Source organism: Arachis duranensis, chromosome 10 (assembly GCF_000817695.3).
Source record: "Arachis duranensis cultivar V14167 chromosome 10, aradu.V14167.gnm2.J7QH, whole genome shotgun sequence".
Taxonomy (NCBI): domain Eukaryota; kingdom Viridiplantae; phylum Streptophyta; class Magnoliopsida; order Fabales; family Fabaceae; genus Arachis; species Arachis duranensis.
In genome coordinates, this window is record NC_029781.3 from 84,095,591 (window position 1) to 84,118,375 (window position 22,785).

General features: G+C 37.4%; 1 protein-coding gene and 1 long non-coding RNA gene across 5 annotated transcripts in view; both read left to right on the forward strand.

Annotated features, from left to right (window-relative positions):
* The first annotated feature begins 6,858 nt into the window (after positions 1-6,858).
* Positions 6,859-8,898, forward strand: LOC107470551 (uncharacterized). Its single transcript, XM_016089948.3, has 5 exons — positions 6,859-6,961; positions 7,047-7,139; positions 7,226-7,327; positions 7,552-7,941; positions 8,705-8,898. The coding sequence occupies exons 2-5, from the start codon at positions 7,056-7,058 to the stop codon at positions 8,792-8,794; spliced, it is 666 nt and encodes a 221-aa protein (XP_015945434.1). The 5' UTR covers positions 6,859-6,961; positions 7,047-7,055; the 3' UTR covers positions 8,795-8,898.
* Positions 8,899-20,959: 12,061 nt separating this feature from the next.
* Positions 20,960-22,785, forward strand: part of LOC110276561 (uncharacterized) — a 4,230-nt gene continuing 2,404 nt past the window's right edge. For all 4 annotated transcript variants that reach the window (XR_008004438.1, XR_008004439.1, XR_002369258.2 and 1 more), the window contains exons 1-2: positions 20,960-21,021; positions 21,108-21,162. This is a non-coding gene — a long non-coding RNA (uncharacterized LOC110276561). The remainder of the gene's footprint in view (positions 21,022-21,107; positions 21,163-22,785) is intronic.

The window sequence follows — 22,785 nt, forward strand, 5'->3', positions numbered from 1 at the left end:
CATTCCACCCTGATTGTTACTGAAACCTTGTTGAGGCTTCTGTTGATCTCTCCACCCAAAGTTGGGGTGGTTCCTCCATCCCTGATTGAAAGTATTTGAATAGGAATTATTGTTGGAGTTTCTATAGGAGTTTTTCATGTAGTTCACCTCCTCCATTGTGATCCAGGAGTTATCACCAGCGTCTACTTTATACGCTATTTCTGGACAATAAGCAGCTCAATTCTTTCTTCCACTCAAGTGCTGAGAGATCATGTTGACCTGCTAGGACATGAGCTTGTTCTGAGCCAAGATGGAGTCTAAGGTTTTCACCTCCAGGACTCCTCTCTTCTGAGCTGCCCCATTGTTCACAGGGTTCCTCTCAAACGTGTACATATACTGGTCGTTGGCAACCATGTCTACGAGTTCCTGCGCCTCTTCAGGCGTCTTCTTCAAGTGGAGGGATCCACTTACATAGTGGTCTAATGACATCTTGGGCATCTCAGATAGGCCATCATAGAAGATTTCTAACATGGTCCAATCTGAGATCATGTCAGGAGGACATCTCCTGATCAGTTGCTTGTATCTTTTTCAAGCTTCATAGAGGGATTCACCTTCTTTTTGTCTGAAGGTCTAAACTTTTACCCTAAGCTTGCTCAGCTTCTAAGGTGGAAAGAACTTGGTCAAAAACCCATTGACCACCTTTTCCTATGTGTCTAGGCTTTCTTTAGGCTGAGAATCCAGCCATAGCCTTGCTCTGTCCCTTACAGCAAAGGAGAAGAGCATGAGCTTGTAAACTTCTGGATCCACTCAATTAGTCTTGACAGTGTCATAGATTTAAAAGAAATCAGAGATGAATTTGTTGGGGTCTTCCTACGGAAGTCTATGAAACTAGTAATTCTATTGTACTAGAGTGACTAGTTGAGGCTTCCGCTCAAAGTTACTTGCGCCAATGGCAGGAATGGAGATGTTACGCCCATAGACGTCAGAATTGGATGCAGTATAAGATCCAAGGACCTTTCTTGCATCTCCTCCAGCTTCTAGATTAGCTGTCATTGTTGTATCTGTAGCTTCTTGCTCAAGAGCTTTTGTGAGGTTACCTCTTGCTCTGCTAGCTAGGGCTTGCTGCAAACGTCTTCTTAAGAGTCTTTCAGGTTCAGGGTCAGGGTCAACAAGGGCTTCTGTATCCCTATTCCTGCTCATAAACAAAAAAAAGAGACCAAGAAAAGTAAAAGAATAGAATCTCTTATGTTAGAGTATAGAGAGCTCCTTGTGAGATACTTAGGTAAAGAGAAAAGAAAAAAGAGGTGTCTTTGATTCAAAGGGAGTTTTCGAAAATAAAGAGAGAGAAAGAATTGAGAATTTTCAAAAAAGAAGAGAGAGAAAGAGGTAGGAGATTTTCAAAAAAAGAGGAGAGAAAAAGAAGAATTAAAGAGACACCAAACTGTTAAAATTAAAATAAAACAAACAAGTACCTAACTAACAAGATTTTGAAAACAAAGATAAAAGATTTGATTTTAAAAATTAAAAACAAGAAGTTTAAAAGGAATTTTTGAAATTCAAAAATTAAAAAGATTAGGCCAAAAAAGAGAGAAACAAGATAAGATAAGATTAGATTTTAAAAATTTAAGACAGGAGATTTGATTTTGAAATTAAAAAGAGAAAGTCAAAGAAAGATTTTGAAATTCAAATTTTAAAGAAAGAAGAACTAACCAAATACTAAATTTTTAGAATTTGAGTTAAAAAGAAAGATAAGATAACAAAATTTTAAAATCAAAGAAAAAGATAAGATAAAGATTAAAGATAAAAATATAAACAAAAAAATAAAATTAAATGAAAAGATATCAATAGGTCACCAAACTTAAAAATTTTGAAATTAAACAACAATAAATTCAAAAAACTTAAAAGCAAAAACACTAAACTTAAAAATTTTGAAATCAAACAAGGAAAAATACAAAGAAAAATTCGAACACAAAGAAAGACAACAGGAACAATTTTCAAAAACTCAAAAAAAGAAACAAAAACCATAGGGACACCAAACTTAATATTTCACACAAGACTGAGACAAAAGAAAAAAAGGACTAAAGATGAAAATATTTTTGAAAAAAAAATTGTTTTTTAAAAAGGAATATAAGAAACACAAAAAGAAAAATAGTAAAAAGTACATGATCTAAGCAGCAAGACAACCGGTAGTTTGTCAATCACGAACAATCCTTGGCAACGGTGCTAAAAACATGGTGCGCGATATTAGAACTCGCACAACTAAACCGGAAAGTACACTGGATCGTCCAAGTAATACCTTAGGTGAGTGAGGGTCAATCCCACGAAGATTGTTGGATTGAGCAAGCAATGGTTATCTTGCTGGACTTAGTCAGGCGAATAGAAGAAATAGTGGTTGTTGTAAACTCATGAAATAGAATAATAAAGAAAGCAATTCCAAACTTGTGTAGAAACAATAATGAAAAATCAGTTAAGGCCTCGGAGATGCTTATCCTTCTGGATTAATAGTTCTTACTGAATACTTTAACAATGAGTGATTCATTCAATGGCAAGGCTATAAGTGATTAAAGGCAAGGTCAGTGGTTATTAATCTCTTATGATCCACACCAAACACCAGGGTCAATGGTCATTCGATCTGAACGATGGTGAAGCTCACACAATTCAATCTCTAATAATCCTACTCAAAATGCCACAGACAAGGTCAGATCTTCCAAATCAGAGAATGAAGCTCAGGATTCTAGCCTTAGCGCCACAGAAATCTCAATCACCCATGACTAACGAGATTTTATGTCACTTATCCCAATTAGCCCAGATACTCTGTTGGAATCTGTGATGCATTCTCAAGCTGCAGCTCAATACTATCCTGTCAGGGACTCGCAAGAACTCATGTAGAATAAGAGGTCATAGTTTTTCTCCAACCCAGATTCATAAGGATAAAGAACAATAATGCATCATAGAATAAAATGAAACATATATTAAAATAGAAAAGTAATAATATTCATCCATGGGAATGAGCAGAGCTCCTATCTTTAACTTAGGAGGTTTAGTTGCTTATACTTTACAGAAAAATAGAGATATGTGTCTGACAAGTTTGAAGATCCTCTAATAAGGGTGATCTTCCTTCTATTTATATGAATAACTAGACCTAAAAAGATATTAATAATAATTATAAATTACAACAATGAAATAGACTAAGCTAAGGAGTGCAAAAATCTACTTCTAGGCCCACTTTGGTTGAGTGTTTCGTCCAAGCCTGGCGTTCAACTTGGGAATTGGCCGTTGAACTCCAGTGAAAGGGTGAGTGCACTGCCTTATGCTCCCTTGGTGGCATTGACGCCAGTTTTGGGCGTTCGACTTGGGTGTTGGTCCTTCTTGGGCGTTAAACGCCAGAAATGGGGCAAGTTGGGCGTTCAATCCTCGTTTTGGGCAGTTCTTTCCAAAGAAAAGTATAAACTATTATATATTTTTGGAAAGATATGAAAGTTAGCTTTCACACTCTATTGCGAGCATGTCAATTTGACCTCTGTAGCCTAAGATATATTCGTTGGAATGCATAGAGGTTAGGATTTGACAAAATCTTCTATCCTTTTTTTGCCTCTGAATCAGACTATGCCAAAACTTGCCAATTTCATCCAAAAATTACCTTAAATCCTAAGAAAAACACAAAAACTCAAAGTAGCATCCAAAAAGTGAATTTTGTACTAAAACATATTAAAACTTAATAAAATATAACTAAAAACACACTAAAAATGCTGTGAAAAAGGTATAAGATGCTTCGTCATCAGTCGCTAGGGAATGAACTTGCTTAGGAATATCATGGATCCAATTCGTCAGCGTTTTTTAGAGCACTGGGGGGCTCTAAATCAGTGTAGGTCAATCCATTGAAGTATGCAACATTATAGTCGTGGAAGATCCACCGGTAGGGGTTATACCATTGTTGGAGCAGGAGGGGTTCTTCACTGGTGCTATCACTATGGGCATCTTGGTAAATTTATTGGAGGAAAATTCATTAGCATTGAAGGCAAATAAGGCCATGAAACATTAAAGAAATTAATGTTTTTCTTGAAGCACTTAATCAAGAAATTCAAGATAGAGTTCACATAATCTCTATTATTTCTCTAGAAAGTCTTAGAAGGCTAATTCAACACTTCATTCGTTAAGTACAATGGGAGTTTTGATGTGTTACAATTACTCAGTGAAATTATTAATAACATGGAATTGGTGCTAAGTATGTTATTGTCTTAATTGGTGATCTTTAATTTAATCAGTCTTAAAAATTGAAAAAGAAAAGAAAAAAAAGAAAAATGGGGAAGTGCAAGGACAGATGTATTCATGAGGTAGTAAGGGCAACTGTCCCTAGTGAAATTTTAAAAATAGAGAGTAGTTCTTAGTGAAATACCATAATTGCCCCCACTATATAATTAATTTTGCCGCCAGCCCAAAGCCCCAAATCCCTAACTCTTCTTCTTCTCCCTTTCTTCCCAAATCCCAAACTGCTCCAGCCTCCAGGCTCCAGAGTTACTGCCACCAGCCCGCCACTCCGCGTCTCTGCCAGTGTGGTAGTGTCATTGGCTCCCTGTCGCTGACGTCGTTACCCTGTTCAGCATTTCTCCCATGGGGCTCTGTTAGTCTGTCAGTTTCTCCTTGTATCGCCATGATTCTCTCGCGTGGCTCCGTCCTCCATCAGTTTCTCCTTGCATCACCACCGCGCCAAGTCTGGTGGTTCTCAGGTTCTGCCTTCTTTTGCATAACTGTGTTACTCTTCTGTGTCATTGCTTGTGATTTGTGTGGTTTTTCCATTGCGTTCCTCTTCTGTGCTCCTTCCTTTGGCAATTCGGCATCTTGTTCTTCCTTCTTCTTCAGCAAACATCAATCTCTTCTGATTCTTCTTTTTTATTCTACGATCCTCTTCTCTGTTCAATGTTCATTCTTCAGCAGTTCAAGTGTTCAACCTTCATCCTGCTGCCTGTTGCCGCTGGGCACTGCATCGCTACTGCGTCGTTCTTCTAAAGTTCAGTAGTTCAGTCTTAGACTCTTGCCTCTTGGTACATAATTGGGAATTCAAATCAACCTATCAAAGAGTGGTAAATACCAAATAATTCTCAAGTCTACCCTGTAACCAATTATTTATAGCATATGTACATTATAAATAATAAGCTTTTGGCACTACAAAAAAGGCGCTAATTTGTGGGGTTTTTTTTATTTTGCGGGAGTTTTTAACTCCCGCAAGTTGTGTAACGGCGGTTTCAAGAACTGACAAAGTTAGGTGTCCTGCAGTTTAGTTACGGGAGTTTTTAAAAAACCGACACTATGTCAAATTCGAATTGCGGGGGGTTTTTCATCCTCCGCAAATTGTGGTGGTTTTCAGTATATTGCGTCGGTTTTCGAAGGCATCCAGTTAGTTTATTCTGCGGCGGTCTTGATTGACATTGTGGGGGTTCTTAACCCCTACAAAATTAAAAGACTAAAAATTGTTTTTTATATATGTGAGAATTATAAACCGCCTCAATTTAAAAATTACTACACAAATAATACTACCATAATATTTTTATTATGCACATATATAGTTTTTTATTTTATAAGATATTAATAAATATGGAAAATTTTAATACTAATAAATTCATATAAAATATAAATGTAATTCATAACTCGTTGTAATGAATAATAACATTTTTATACTATAATAAAATGCATAATATCTTAATTAACATTGTCTTCATATATCAATTCCTAAAAATTAAAAATGTTAAAATTCAATAAATTCACAACTACCACTAATAAGTTCACTATTTGAATAAGTTTGTTTAGTAAATAAAATCTAACATAATATCCTAAAAAAAGAAAAAGAATTCACAACTAATCAGTCTTTGAAATAACACTAAACAATATCTTCACGATTTTCATTGCTTCCACCTGATGATGATGTTCTTCCTGTTGTTGGTGTAATAGTTTCATTCTCAACATCATTAGCCTAAAATAAATTAGAACAAAAATGTCAACCTAAAAATTACCAACATTTATAGAACTAAAACAATTCAAAAGAAAAAAAATTAAAGTGTAAGAAAACCATTAACCTTTTCAAATGTCAAAAATTTGAACAACAAATTGAAAAGAGTAGAGGTGTGAAGTTAGAATATACGAGACTAACAATGCTAAAACATTAGATTAATGTAACAATTATGATTCATCATAATTTTCAACATGATTAGTGCAACATAAATGCCACAAGAGAAGGCAATTTACCTGAGTTCCGTGGTCAAATATACTAGTAAGTTCAGCAGGAATTCTTCCTTCTTTAGAAAGGAAATAAGCCTTTAGTGCAGTCAATGTCCCATCAAATTTAGACTCTAAACGTTTAAAATCAGCTTGGGAGTAATTGGTAGAAGACATTGAAATTGAAGAATTAGCAAACTGGCCAGGATGATTGGCACCTCTGAAAGTATTAGTAGGTGTAGCTCCCATTCCCAAGCATCGCACCCTACCAGAATGCTCCTCCCCAAACACTTTGCCAATAGCATCATTTGTGGATGGTCCAGATTCATCTTTCTCATTTTGAGTCATAAGTAGTTCAATTTGTTCCTACAATTGAAATTTAAACAACGAAAATATAATAAAATAACATTAAAATTTGTCAGATTCTGAAGTTACATTTTTTTACTAAAATAGACTAATAAATTCAACTTACCGCTATATCCCTTGCTTCATCAGTCACAAAAGACCCATCTTTCTTCTTATGAGTTTCTATATACATTTCTCCACGGCTAATTTTCCACCCAGTTTGTAAAAACTATGTAAAACAATATAAAAAAAAGTTAAGAAGCATAACATAATTTAGTAAAAACAACAAAAATGAATTATAGTTCATACTATTTCATGTCTTTTTCTAACCATGAGAAGAGAAGCATTGGTGAACAATGTGCCTGATGATATTCCAAGAGATCAATAGGCTTATTTTGTCAATTATCGACTAAAACCGTCTACAGTTGTAAGACACTAAACAATTCATTTAGTTATTGTTGTACTTTAATTAAAAAAAAACTATTAATTGAAGTTATTATATTTATTTTTAGGAGCTTTGCATGAAAAATAAGGAAAATCGAAGCAAGAAAACCATTCCTCACACTTGTGGATCTAAATCCAACTCTCGGAGGCGACATGAGATGGTATATATATACACACACACTTGGTACATGTGTGATTTTACATTATATATGTTAATTGTTTAACCTTTTATTCCTTCTTTTTTTAGTACTTGGAAACGGGAAAGAAGCCTAGTAGAGGAATGATGTACATTGAAACACATAAGAGAAATGATGAGTCTTTTGTAAATAACGAGGCATTAACTATAGTGGTAAGTGTTTTGTAAACCTTTGCTATCTTATCTTATTTTATTTGTATGTGATCATGTGAAAATGAAATTTGAGAGTGGTTGATTGTGGATTGAGATATATGATGATTATAGGAAAGTGGTTTACTGCACTTGCATGCACTTTTCACTTTAAATAGGAACAAATTGAGCTGAATATGTGTTGCTACTTTTAAATTGAATAGTTTCTATTTACTACTTTTAAATAGGAACAAATTGAGCTGAATATGACACAGTCAAATGCACAATTTGAGGTGTCCCCTAATGATGTTGTTGGTAAAGTTTTGGGGCCTGAACACTCTGGGAGAGTTCGTTGCATGGGCATGGGAGCAGCACCTACGAATACCTTTAGGAATGTGAGAAGTCGGCTTAATGGGATGACCATCTCCACTAATTCAGCTGGATCTTCTTCGCCTACTACTGCTGTAATTTTACAGGAAAAGATCAATAATTTAGAGTCTGACTTACATAATTCACAGCAAAAGGTTACTAGTCTAGAATCTAAGTTGCAGCAATCATTTGATATGATGAAAGCATACCTAATGATGAAGGAAGGAGGAATTTCCGAAGCGCTTGTCGGCTTCTTTTCTACCCGAGAGGTAACTTTATAATAAATTCATTTGTCAGGAATATAAGTTTAGATGGAATAATACTCATTAATAGTGGAGTCTAATTATTGAAATTGAACATGTTCATATCATCAATTCTAATTATTAAATAAGCGTGATACGCTAAAAGTAAAAGGCTCAAATGATAACAATTGTTGTGTTTAATAGTTATAGTAAAGCTAGTGTTATGTTAAAGTTGTTACATTATTTTACCAACTTGTTTTATTATCAGTGGTAACCTACTACTCTGCTGCTGCGTTTTGCATGAACTGCTGAGGAAGCTATAGCCATATATCATTCATTTTTCCAAAACAAATCAGCCTTACAAAAAGGCAACCATATTTTACTGAACTAGGCTGAACCCATGAACACCAATACATAAATAAACAATCGCTGCAATTTAATTTTTCTGAACCCGTGAACACCAATACATATATTATGAATTTCAGGAGTTCAGCACCAATTGGCAAAATAGTTGCAATAATTAGTTATTAGGCAATTACTTAATTATATCAATTTCGTCATAAATTAGTGCAAGTTGCCTCCAATCCTGTTTTAGGATAATGATATCATTTTGTAGTAAGCAACCAAGCATATCTGCATGTTTCTACCTCTTCAATTGTACAGCAGCAGTTTTCTATTTTCTTACATTGGGTTAAGATGCTCTTTAAAATTGAGTTGTATGGCTTATATCAAATCATCTTGATGCTTAACTTTACTAAAATTACTAATAACATTTTATGTTTACATATAGGCTAATGATGCTGAAAGCGAGCCTACTACTCCCTTTGATGCTAGGAGATCAGTTGGTGATAGCAACGGACATCCAAGAATAAATATTTGAGACTTTATGTAATTAGATGATATTGAAATATTGAAGTTGTTGTTTTATTTTACTTTTTAAAGAAAAATAATAATAGTTATGTAGAACAATACATATGCAATTATATTTGGAATTATTGACATTGAAAATTTTTTTATAGAGTTATGTCTTATATTGAGGAAATGTGTTATAAAAGATTTAGTTTTTAAATTTTGATATTAAAAAATAAATTTCTAATTTGAGAGTATGTAAATGAGATGAGATTAATGAATGATTTGAAATTAAAAATAAATAAATAATTACAGGGTTTGTGGAGGTTTAAAAATCTCACAAAATAGTTGATTTTTGTTAAATTAAAAAATCAATTTGTGGAGGTTTTAAACTGCCACAAAAGTGATTTAAAATTGCCACAAAAGTCTAATATAAAACCTCCACTAAACACATATGAAAACCCCCACTAAATAGATTATGGAGGTTTTTAAAAACCCCCACAAAAGACCTCGTGGCACCTCAAATTTTGGAGGTTTTAGAAACCCCCATAAACCATTTGGTGAGGGTTATAAACCTCCACAAAGAGGAGAAAAAACCTCCACAGATAAACAAAAATCTTGTAGTGGAAGTTGAAAGCTAATTCCCCTTATGCAGAGGCATTGGAGAAGAACCCTCCCCCCATGGCATGTTTGAAGAATGTAATCTCTAAAAAGAAGGCTTTGAGGGGAGATGAGACTGTGGTACTGACCAAGGAGTGCAGTGCCTTAGTCCAAAAGAAGCTCCCTCAAAAACTTCCTGAACCTGGAAGCTTCCTTATTCCATGTACTATAGGGACTATCATTTTTGAGAAGGCATTGTGCGATCTTGGCTAAAGCATTAATCTTATGCTTCTCTCTGTGATAAAAAGGCTGGGAATTCAAGATGTGCAGCCTGCCAAGATCCCATTGAAGATGGCAAACAAGTCCCTGAAAAGAGCATATGGCATGGTGGAAGATGTCCTTGTGAAGGTTGAAGACCTTTACCTCCCTGCAGATTTTGTGATCCTAGACACTGGAGAGGACAGAGATGACTCCATCATCTTTAGAAGACCTTTCCTAGCCACCGCTAAAGGCCTTGATAGATATGGAAAGAGGAGAGCTAGTCCTGAGGTTGTGGGAGGATCACATCTTGTTCAAGATCCCTAACCCTCAATCTCCCTCTGACAAAGGAGGTACCATTGTGCAACACTTAATGTTCCAACCTTCTCGCTTGGTACAAAGTTATACAGAGCCCCGAGACATCAATTCTGAGTTTGGTATTGGGCATCCATCATCCACTACTGAAGAACAAGGTACCAAGAAGAAAGTACCTAAAGGCTGGAAGAATAAGAAGATTTCCACTGAAGGCCTCTCACCTAGCATGAGAGTTGTCTTCACTAAGAGTCCAGTCATTTCACACATAGGGAACATGATCCTGTCTCTAGAGCATGTGGAGCTCATTCATTAGAGCACAGGAAATAAGTTCACCATGAGGGGGTGAAGATCTGAGCCCCTATCTACCTCCGTAAAAGAGCTGTCCATCAAGCTAATGACGGTAAAGAAGTGCTTGTTAGGAGGCAACCCAACCATGAGTAGAGTATTGTTATCTTTATTTCTTTTGTTTATCTCCATTTGCTTACATTTTATTTGATTTCAATAGTTTTCCCTTGTTTTTTAATGTTTGTGATCATGTGCAACACTTAGAACAGAGACAAAGATGCTTGAGATGAAAAACAAAACATACCCTGGGAAGAGCCTCTTGCTGGCGTTGAACGCCAGACAAGGAGAAAGATGGACGTTCAACACCCAACAGGGAGAGCATCACTGGCGTTGAACACCAAACAAGGAGGAAAAATGGGCGTCCAACGCCCATTAAGGACATATCACTGGCGTTGAACGCCAGAATAGGAGCAATCTGGACGTTCAACGCCCCCTATGGAGTAGCCAATGCCATCATTTTGATCCCCTATGGGCATTCAACGCCCAGTCCTGGCGCTGAATGCCCAAGCAGGGGCAGGAAAACTAAGATTTTGAAGTCACAAGCCGGTGGGTCCCAGCAAAACCCCACCTACCCCACCTTTCCTTCTCTCTCATACCTTCTCAACCTTAATTACCACATCCTACTTTCCCTCTTCCCCATACACAATCACCTTTCCCTGTTCCCAAAACCCATCATAAATCCCATCATTTCAATTTCCCACCAACCCCATCCACTTCAAATTCAAACCTTTCCTACCCATTCTTCCCCCCACATAGCCGAACCCTACCCCCTTCCAACCCTATAAATACCCCCATCACCCCTTCATACACACACCTACCCAACACTCTCTCCCTCTTACACCCTACACCTTACACACTCCCCCTATTCCCTTTTCAAACCCTACTTGGCTGAAACCTTCTTCTCCTTCTCCTCTTTGATCTTCTTTGATCAAGGACGAGCAAAGTCCTTAAGTTTGATATTGGAAAAGCTCCGCTTTTTGCATCTACTCTTTCTCCATGGTACCAAAAACCGGCGAATCCTCAAAGAAGAGAAAGGGAAAAACCCTCGCTTCTACCTCTGAAGCTTGGGAATCATGGAGATTCCTCACAAAGGTTCATCAAGACTACTTTTATGATGTGGTGAGACATAAAAAGGTGATCCTCGATGACACCTTTAAGCTCAAAGAAGAGGAATATCCGGAGATCCAACAAGAAATCTGGAGAAGGGATTGGGAAACTCTGACCAATCCTATTTCTGAAGTTGGAAAACTCATGATATAGGAATTCTATGTCAATGCTTGATGAATCCATATTTGACGATATATTTTGGTTTGATTTGAGTGGATTTCATCACATAAACCCACATTTATTGATCCAAATAGCATACTTTTGTATTCTCTCCCTAAATTGTGCCTAATTGTGAAAACATGCTATCTTGTGCTTAATTTAATCACTTTTATGCCACTTTCATCCCATTCGATGCCTTGACAGCTTTGATGAGTAATTTCAGGTGTAATAGGTTGGAATGACTTGATAAGAGTGGAAGAAAAGCATGGAATTGGGAGAAAACATGAAGAAATCAAAGGAGAAGCACACACTGGAGTGTGTGTACGCACAACCTTCTATGCGTACGCATAAGAACCACTCAGCCATGTGTTTATACGCACAACTCCTTGTGCGTACGCACAAGAAGAAAATTAGCAAGTGTGCGTATGCACACACCTGTGCATACGCACAGGTCCCAGCGCGTGACTCATTTAATGCAAATCGCTGGGGGTGATTTTTGGGCCTCCAAAGCCTAGTTTTGGACCTTCTGAAGCTGATTGAGTGCTATATCAAAGAGGACCTCCTTCCATGTGAAGGGGGGAGCAATTAGGGATAGATTTTAATCATGTAGTTCATTTTCTAGAGAGAGAAGCTCCCCATTCTCTCTAGAATTAGGGTTTCTTAGTTTAATTTCTTGTAATTTCTACTTTTAATTCTTATTTTCATTTACTTTTACTTATTAAATATTGTTATTGCATCTTTGTTCTTCTTCATTTTCTTTGTTATTTTCTTTATCTTGCCATTTTTATATTATGAACACTTTTTGTTAATTTTACTTTCAATTAATGCAATTTATGTTTTATGTTCATTTATTGCTTTCTTTAGTTGTTACTATTATTTTCTTGCTTTTGGTAGTTAAATTTTATTTTTAATGTAATTTAATATTATTTTATTTTCATGCACACCAAGTGTTAGATAAAATGTTTGGCTTAGTTTCCACTTAGTTTTTCTACACTCTTGGCTTGAATTTGATGACTTTGGTGATCCTTGAGCTATTGATGTCTATTCTTGTTTGATACATTAGAGTAGTTAGTTGATTAGGTTTCTCTTGACTCTAAGTGACCCACTAGTGTTGACTTAGGACTTAGGGATTGCAATCAACTATACCTATTTGACTTATCCTCGATGTAGGGTTGACTAAGTAGGATTAATTCTTCATAATCATCATGTGTTTGTGGTCAATGGCTAGGATAGGTAACCTTAGCCCTCAATTACTTGCCAAGAGGTTTCTTGTATTTTAATTCTCCTTTCCTTGCATTTAATTGCCCTTGCCTTTAATTGCTTTGACTTTAATTTCTTGCATGTTAAGTTACTTTCTTGCTATTTACATTACTTGCTTCTCTTGCAATCCCAATTCCCCATGCTCTCTCATAGCCAATGATGAACACTTAATTGTAACTCCTAGGAAAGACGACCCGAGGTTGAATTACTCTTGATCTCGGTTATTTTGTATTAAATTTAACATTTGATTGTGAGAATTCATTGTTGGTTTGGACTATGCTACTAACAAATTGATCATTGTTTTGAGTGATTCCAAACCGGTAATACAACCTCACGCTATCAATGCTTGGGTCACCAAAAAGCACGACACTAGTGTGAACCCAAAGCCCAAAAATTGGCACACCATGGTGAGAGAACAACTCTTGGATTTTAGCCTAGAAAGTGTAAGGTTGGTGCTACAATTGCCTCAGATGCTAGGAGACCCACACTCTTACACTCGAAGGGTCAACTCTGACCAACGGCTGGACAAGTGCTTGCAGATATTTGTGTGGAAGGAGCTCAGCAGAGAAGGGACGCACAAGGCAAGCCCTACCAACTGGGTAGGTTTGACCTAAAGCCTGTGGCTAGAGGATGGTTGGAGTTTATCCAAGGCTCCATCCTCCCCACAAGTAACCGATCTGAGGTTACCATTGAGAGAGCAATAATGAGTCACTGCATTATGCTCAAAAATGAGGTGGAAGTGCATGCGATAATACCTCAAGAGATCTACAAGGTAGCTGACAAAGCCTCCACCCAAGCAAGGCTAGCATTCCCTTACCTCATCTATCGCTTATGCCATTTAGCTGAAATAGGCATAGCAGGAGACACCCTGATTAAGGAAGACAAGGCCATCACCAAGAGGAGGATGGAGCTTGCCTGGGAGCCTTCACATGGACCACGACATGAGCCTGTATAGCCACCTATACCTGAGATCCTGGAGATGCCTCAAGGGATATATTTCCCTCTCCGGGACTATTGGGACCAACTAAACACATCTCTAGGGGAGCTGAATTCTTTTGTGGATCAGCTAAGGATCAAGCACTAAGATCAAGCTACCGTCCTCCATCAGATAAGGGAGGATCATGAGGGAGGAGCAGCAGAGACAGGGACGAGACATAGTGGAGCTAAAACGCTCCATTGGATTCTTCGAAGGAAGCAGCAGCCGTTGTCACTAAGGTTGTTGAGTTCCATTATCCCCTTTACTTATGTTCATTTCCATTGTACTTTATTTTACCCTTTGTTTTCTATTCTAATGCATGATCACAAGTAGTATTTGTTCTTTTCTAGTTTTATTTTCTTTTCTTTTGTTCTGGTTATAAGATATCCTATGTATCCCTCACCATGCTTAAAAAGAAAAATTTAATTGAAAAGGAATAGTGAGATACATAAGTTTCGAGTATATCATGAGCTATTTCAATTAATTAGATGTGGTGGCCTTGCTTTTACTTTCTAAATGTATGAATTAACTGTGCATATTTGACATTGAAGTTAAGTGTGTTGACTCTTGAAAGAACAGTGAATTTAGAAAAGTATTATTGATTCTCAGAAAAATGAAAAATATTGATTTTGAAGTAAGAAAAAGCAGCAAAAAGAAAAAAAATAAAAATAAAAAGCTCAAAAGAAAAAGAAAATAGCAAGGATCCAATGCTTTGAGAATCAATGGTTAGGAGGGTCAAAATTGGCCTAAAAAGCTCAATTGAGTTGCTATCCCTAACTATATGCTTGTGGTGTGAAGGTCTCAAGTAAAAAGCTTAAGACTGAGCAGTTAAAATCGTGTTCAAAGCTAAAGAGTACGCTTAAGAAATCTGGGTACCACTGTCTGGGAATTTAAGCAAAGCTAAATTCAAATCCAAAAGGTTTCCCCAGTTAAGTGCCTGTGGCGTTTATGTATCTGGTGGTAATACTTGAAAACAAAATGCTTAGAGTCACAGCTAGGCTCAAAGGTGCAAAGCACCAAAAATAAGCTGTGTTCAAGAATCAAGAAAAGCTAAAAGAAGAGAATCAATAATATCATCCGGATTCTAATTCCAAGGGATGTCAATATTTTTGTGCTTCAAGGGAAAGTAAGATGCCAAAACTATTCAGAAGTAAAGAGCTAATAGTTGATGAGCGGATAATTTATACGCTTTTTGGCATTGTTTTTAGTATGTTTTAGTTAGTTTTTATTATATTTTTATTAGTTTTTATTTAAAATTTACTTTTCTAGACTTTACTATGAGTTTGTGTATTTTTCTGTGATTTCAGGTATTTTCTGGCTGAAATTGAGGGACCTGAGCAAAAATCTGATTCAGAGGCTGAAAAGGACTGTAGATGCTGTGGGATTCTGACCTCCCTGTACTCTAAGTGGATTTGATGGAGCCATAGAAGTCCAATTGGCGCGCTCTCAATTGCGTTGGAAAGTAGACATCTTGGGCTTTCTAGCAATGTATAATAGTCCATACTTTGCCTGAGATTTGATGGCCCAAACAGGCATAACAAGTCAGCTCAAGAATTCTGGCGTAAAACGCCGGAACTGGCACAAGAATGGGAGTTAAACGCCCAAACTGGCACAAAAGCTGGCATTTAACACCAAGAAAAGTCTCTACACATGAAAGCTTCAATGCTCAGTCCAAGCACACACCAAGTGGGCCCGGAAGTGGATTTTTATGTCATTTACTCATCTTTGTAAACCCTAAGCTACTAGCTCTCTACAAATAGGACCTTTTGCTATTGTATTTTACATCCTGGAATCTTTGGATCAATTTAGATCTTAGGATCATCTTTGAACATCTAGTTCTTAGATCATGGGGGCTGGCCTCACGGCCATGCCTAGACCTTGTTCTTATGTATTTTCAACGGTGGAGTTTCTACACACCATAGATTAAGGTGTGGAACTCTGCTGTACCTCGAGTATTAATGCAATTACTATTGTTCTTCTATTCAATTCAGCTTATTCTTGTTCTAAGATATCACTTGTTCCTCAACTTGATAAATGTGATGATTCGTGACACTCATCATCATTCTCACCCATGAACGTGTGCCTGACAACCACCTCCGTTCTACCTTAGATTGAGTGGATATCTCTTGGATTACTTAATCAAAATCTTCATGGTATAAGCTAGAATCATTTGGCGGCCATTCTTGAGAATCCGGAAGGTCTAAACCTTGTCTGTGGTATTCTGAGTAGGATTCAGGGATTGAATGACTGTGACGAGCTTCAAACTCGCGATTGTGGGGCGTTAGTGACAGACGCAAAAGAATCACTGGATTCTATTCCGACATGATTGAGACCGACAGATGAATAGCCGTGCTATGATAGAGCGCGTTGAACATTTTCACTGAGAGGACGAGACTGTAGCCATTGACAACGGTGATGCCCAACATACAGCTTGCCATGGAAAGGAGTAAGAAGGATTGGATGAAGACAGTAGGAAAGCAGAGAGACGGAAGGGACAAAGCATCTCCATACACTTATCTGAAATTTTCACCAATGAATTACATAAGTATCTCTATCTTTATTTTATGCTTTATTCATAAATCATTCATAACCATTTGAGTCTGCCTGACTGAGATTTACAAGATGACCATAGCTTGCTTCATACCAACAATTTCCGTGGGATTGACCCTTACTCGCGTAAGGTTTATTACTTGGACGACCCAGTGCACTTGCTGGTTAGTTGTGCGAAGTTGTGATAAAGAGTTGAGATTGCAATTGAGCGTACCATGTTGATGGCGCCATTGATGATCACAATTTCGTGCACCAATAGTCCCATTCAATATTTGGAACTAAGCTTCATTGACAACTCTAAGATCTATTGTATTTTTCTATTCCATTTGTCCTATCTTGTTTTTGGTTGCTTGAGGGCAAGTAACAGTTTAAGTTTGATGTTTTGATGATGGAGCATCTTATACCCTTTTTCAAAGCATTTTTAGTGTGTTTTTAGTTATATTTTATTAAGTTTTACTAAGTTTTAATATGTTTTAGTGAAAACTTCACCTTTTAGATGATACTTTGAGTTTTTGTGTTTTTCTTAGGATTTTAGGTGATTTTTAGATGAAATTGGCAAGTTTTGGCAAAGTCTGATTCAGAGGCAAAGAAAGGATAGCAGATGCTGTCAAATCCTGACCTCCATGCATTCCAATGAGCATATCTTGAGCTATAGAGATCCAATTGACAAACTCTCAATGGCCTTGGAAAGCTAGCTTCCAGGAATTTCCAGCAATATATAATAGTATATACTTTTATTTGGAAAGAACTACCTAAAATGGGCGTTGAACGCCCAACTTACCCCTTTTTTGGCGCTCAACGCCCAAGAAGGACCAACACCCAAGTTGAATGCCCAAAACTGGCGTTCAACACCACCAAAGGAGTACAAGGCAGCGCCCTCACCCCTTTCACTGGTGTTTAATGCCCAAATCCCAAGTTGAACGCCAGGCTTGGACGAACCACTCAACCAAAGTGGGTCCAGAAGTGGATTTTCGCACTCCTTAGCTTAGTCTATCTCATTATTATTAATATCTTTTTAGGTCTAGTTATTAGTATAATAGAAGGAAGATCACCATTGTTAGAGGATCTTCGAACCTATCAGACACATATCTCTATTTTTCTGTAAAGTATGAGCAACTAAACCTCCTAAGTTAAAGATAGGAGCTCTGCTCATTCCCATGGATTAATATTATTACTTTTATATTTTAATATATGTTTGATTCTATTCTATGATGCGTTATCGTTCTTCATCCTTATGAATCTGGGGTGAAACAGAAGTACGACCCTTTATTCTACATGAGTTCTTGCGAGTCCCTGACAAGATAGAATTGAGTTGCAGCTTGAGAATGCATCACAGATTCCAACAGAGTATCTGGGCTGATTGGGATAAGTGACATAAAATCTCGCTATTCATGGGTAATTGAGGTTTCTGTGGCGCTAAGGCTAGAATCCTAAGCTTCATTCTCCAATCCGAAAGATCTGACATTGTCTGTGGCGTTTTAAGTAGGATCATCAGATATTGAATTGCGTTAGCTTTACCCTCGTTTAGATCGAATGACCACTGACCTTGACGTTTAGTGTGGATTAGAAGAGATTAATGACCACTTACCTTGGTTTTAATCACTTACAGCCTTGCCATTGAATGAATCACTCATTATTAAAGTAGTCAGTAAAAAGTATTAATCTAGAAGGATAAGCATCTCCGAGGCCTTAATTGATTTCTCATTATTGTTTCTACACCAGTTCGGTATTGCTTTCTTTATTATTCTGTTTCATGCGTTTACAACAACCACTATTTCTTCTATTCGCCTGACTAAGTCTAGCAGGATAACCATTGCTTGTTCAATTTGACAATTCTCATGGGATCGACCCTTACTCAGCTGAGGTATTACTTGGACGACCCGGTGCACTTGCCGGTTCAGTTGTGCGAGTTCTAATTTTGCGCACCAGCAACCATATTGAATAGGGGTATTCTCACTAACCTATCAATTAAGACTAGACACACAGTTCTTTAGCTAGTAAAAGCAGAGCCTCTCTACTTAACCTACCACAACTCAGATTTCTCGCTACTTTTAGCTACCCATAACCGTTTTTTCCAATTATTCTTTGAGTTTATATTCATCGTTCAATGCCTCATTAGGCGACAATTGAAAACCCTGCAACTTAATCGTACGTGCAATATTGATCTTCTATAAAGTATAATGAAGCATCACAATATATATATATGCATAACTCCATTGTTATAGTTGTAAATCGGCCATTACAACCTAGTAATTCGTCCCGTATTATTCGGTAACTATAGCTCGGAGAACAAGTCAAACAAATAGATGTAATCATTCAAGTAAAATAGAAAAATAACTCCTCACATATTCCTAATAGTTCAGAGAAGTAGTCAAAATAAAAGTTGGTACTTCAAAAATAACCACACTATAATCCACACACGTGCTCACTAATATCTTAGAAACTGAAGATATTTAAAAACGGTTATTTCTCTATAAGAAAATCTATATAAGATAAAGAAAGATAAAATGTAGATGTCTAAAAACCTAATATTCACTTATGTCACTCTCACTCTCTCCTTTGAATTATTACTGACTTGAGCATTAGAGTATCTTTAACAAGTATCCATCCTGTCTAATGTTCTTTGGAGTCTGGCATATACCTCATTCGTTGAGAAGACAGGACAATGTCTCCCCTTCTGCGACGAGCTATATCTCGGACGGACTGCTTAAGAACAAGGACATTTGACGCCTACTGTAGGACCGACCTTAATGTTTCCCCATATTTTTTTCACTTGTTATTTCTATTTTTGGCAAGATCTCAACCATGGTTAATGAGAAAACTCCACCTCCTCCTCTTCTCCCAACTTAGGCCGAGTTATTGGATATGAATGTTGTGCTACAAGCTGATGTCCAAAGGATGGTTAACCTATTAGTTTAGCGATAGAATAGACATAATGTGAATGATGCCAGAAAAAAATGTCAACAATGGCAACACCTTTCCAAATGATAAGCTTATCCAACTTTATATTCAAGATTACCAAGTTGATCTTAGAGCTAATCTTCATACCTCCGAATTATTACATAATCACATCTTTTTTATATCTTACCGAATTATAACTTAATTTTCATAAAGCTTAACCTACTTTTCTTAAAAATAAACAGGTTAAACTTGGATTATAAGGTAGGATTTTCACGGTTCATGAGCAACCACCTCTTACCACTACAAGATAGACGGAGGATAACGGCAAAACAATTCTAGCGGTTTATCTGACCACCGCAAATGTCGCATAGTCTGATTGATTAGCGGCTATTTCTTGAACAACTGTTGCTAATCAGGACCTTGTTCCTATTATTATTATTATTATTATTATTATTATTATTATTATTATTATTATTATTCTAATAAAGTACTAACACCATCAGATATACTACTTTCCCTTCCAAAAGCACTCACCGCGCTCTTCTCCTTCGTTATACATTCCCCATTAGCCCTAACCCTCAGCCCTGACTCCCTCTGCCTTCCAACCGTGAAGCACTCGCCTCTGGAAGCTCTCCCCTTAAGCAGCCCTTGCCTGTAGCAGCTCTCGCCATCGAAGGTCTGGCATTTCCTCGCATCGCCAGAAGGTTGTTTCGAAGTTGCTGGTTGCGATGTCGTCTCTTCCCTCTTCGTCAAGCCCAGACCTCCTCCTCATCGTCATCGGTTTGTACCTACTGCTGGCTCGTCTTCTCGTCTCTGGTATGCGCTCATCCCTAATTCTTCAGTTGTATTTTTTTTCTTTCTTATTTTCTTGGTGCGAACAAGAACGGGAGCAGAGGCACGAAACAAATCTCCAATTGTGAATCCTTGCCGCCGTGTAGCCCCGCCCGTCAATACCAGTTGCGTGGTGCTTCCCCCTGCTGGTGGGTCCACCGCCGATCTGCTCTCTCCTCCCTCTGGTCCCGATCCTAGGTATGCCCATACTCTTGGTTCAGATTGTTAGGATCTGAAAATCCCCCTTTCAATTTGGTCTCAGATTTCAATTTTGGTTCACATTATACCTTTTCTTCTTGATTTGATTTCAATTTAATCTTTTATTTTGGTTTTGGTCTTGCCATGAACAGAGGACAAAAGGGGGTGAAGCAAAATCTTGACTTGCAAGACGCACCGGTATCTCCATGAAATGTTGCCACTACAACGCCATGCATGTTCTTCTTCTCTTTTAAATGCACAAGCCAAAATAATGTAAAATCACATGCAGATTGCTAATAATTCTCACCTTCTAGAAAGTTCAAGTATCAAGTTTGCTCCCCTGAGGTATTGAATAAACTATTGGTAAAGTTTGGGGTGACTCAACCAGCAACGGACACTGCCTAGTATTAACAATATCAACAATGAAGTGAATAAGTTACCAAAGAGCGGTGCCCTTCACTGAAATTAGGTCCATCCGGAGGTAGTCGCCTGCACTTGGATGACAATATATCATTGTTGTTCTATCATTAGGTGAAGCTCTTGTGATGAATCTAAATGGATTTATTCTGGGTAACATTTTCGGTAGCATTGATTATGTAAATAAAATGTATACGATTCTCTCATCAATGGAGACTTGCTTTCATCTTGAGTAGGTTTAAATATTTGCGGCTTTCTATACCCTTCTGTTTTTGACAATTCTATAGTGGAGGAGTCAAAGAATTCCTTGCTACAATTAAACAACATGTTCTTCTTCTGAGGTTAGCATCCAGCATTCCTTTTTATTTAATATGTTAAAGTCATTATCTTTTACAGGTAAGCGATTAGCTATATGATGAATTCTCAGATCCGCCGAAGATGCAAATGTGTTCCTTGTGAATGATTCTCAGCATACACTGCAGGTATGTGCTATTTGATTTTTTTGTTAATGTTTATATGGAGTTGGCAATTGGATTATTGGTGCATGATATTGATGAGCGGATAATTTATACGCTTTTTGGCATTATTTTTAGGTAGTTTTTAGTATGATCTAGTTACTTTTAGGGATGTTTTTATTAGTTTTTATGCTAAATTTACATTTCTAGACTTTACTATGAGTTTGTGTGTTTTTCTGTGATTTCAGGTATTTTCTGGCTGAAATTGAGGGACCTGAGCAAAACTCTGATAGGAGGCTGACAAAGGACTGCTGATGTTGTTGGAATCTGACCTCCCTGTACTCGAAATAGATTTTCTGGAGCTACAAAACTCCAAATGGCAAGCTCTCAACGGCGTTAGAAAGTAGACCTCCAGAGCTTTCCAGTAATATATAATAGTCCATACTTTATTCGTGATTATATGATGTAAACTGGCGCTCAACGCCAGTTCCATGCTGCATTCTGGAGTCAAACGCCAGAAACACGTCACGAACCAGAGTTGAACGCCCAAAACACATTACAACTTGGCGTTCAAATCCAAGAGAAGCCTCAGCTCGTGGATAGATCAAGCTCAGCCCAAGCACACACCAAGTGGGCTCTGGATGTGAATTTATGCACCAAATACTTACTTCTATAAACCCTAGTAGCTAGTTTAGTATAAATAGAACTTTTTACTAGTGTATTAGTCGTCCTTTATCATTCGGTCTTGTGACCACTTGGGGGCTGGCCATTCGGCCATGCCTGGACCTTTCACTTATGTATTTTCAATGGTGGAGTTTCTACAAACCATAGATTAAGGGTGTGGAGCTCTGCTGTACCTCAAGTTTCAATGCAATTACTATTATTTTCTATTCAATTCGATTTATTCCTGTTCTAAGATATTCGTTGCACTTCAACTTGATGAATGTGATGATCCGTGACACTCATCATCATTCTCACCTATGAACGCGCGTGACTGACAACCACTTCTGTTCTACCTTAGGCCGGGCGCATATCTCTTGGATTCCTTAATCAGAATCTTCGTGGTATAAGCTAGAATTGATGGCAGCATTCATGGGAATCCAGAAAGTCTAACCTTGTCTGTGATATTCCGAGTAGGATTCCGGGATTGAATGACTGTGACGAGCTTCAAACTCCTGAAGGCTGGGCATTAGTGACAGACGCAAAAGAATCAAGGGATTCTATTCCAACATGATCGAGAACCGACAGATGATTAGCCGTGCTGTGACAGAGCATTTGGACCATTTTCACTGAGAGGATGGGATGTAGCCATTGACAATGGTGATGCCCTACATACAGCTTGCCATAGAAAGGAGTGATAAAAAATTGGAAGGAAGAAGTAGGAAAGCAGAGATTCAGAAGGAACACAGCACCTCCATACACCTATCTGAAATTTCCACCATTGGATTACATGAGTAACTTTATCTTTATTTCCTGTTAATTTATTATTATTATTCGAAAAACCAATAACCTCTTAATTTAGTTAAATCCGCCTGACTGGGATTTATAAGATGACCATAGCTTGCTTCATACCAACAATCTCTGTGGGATCGACCCTTACTCACGTAAGGTTTATTACTTCGATGACCCAGTACACTTGCTGGTTAGTTG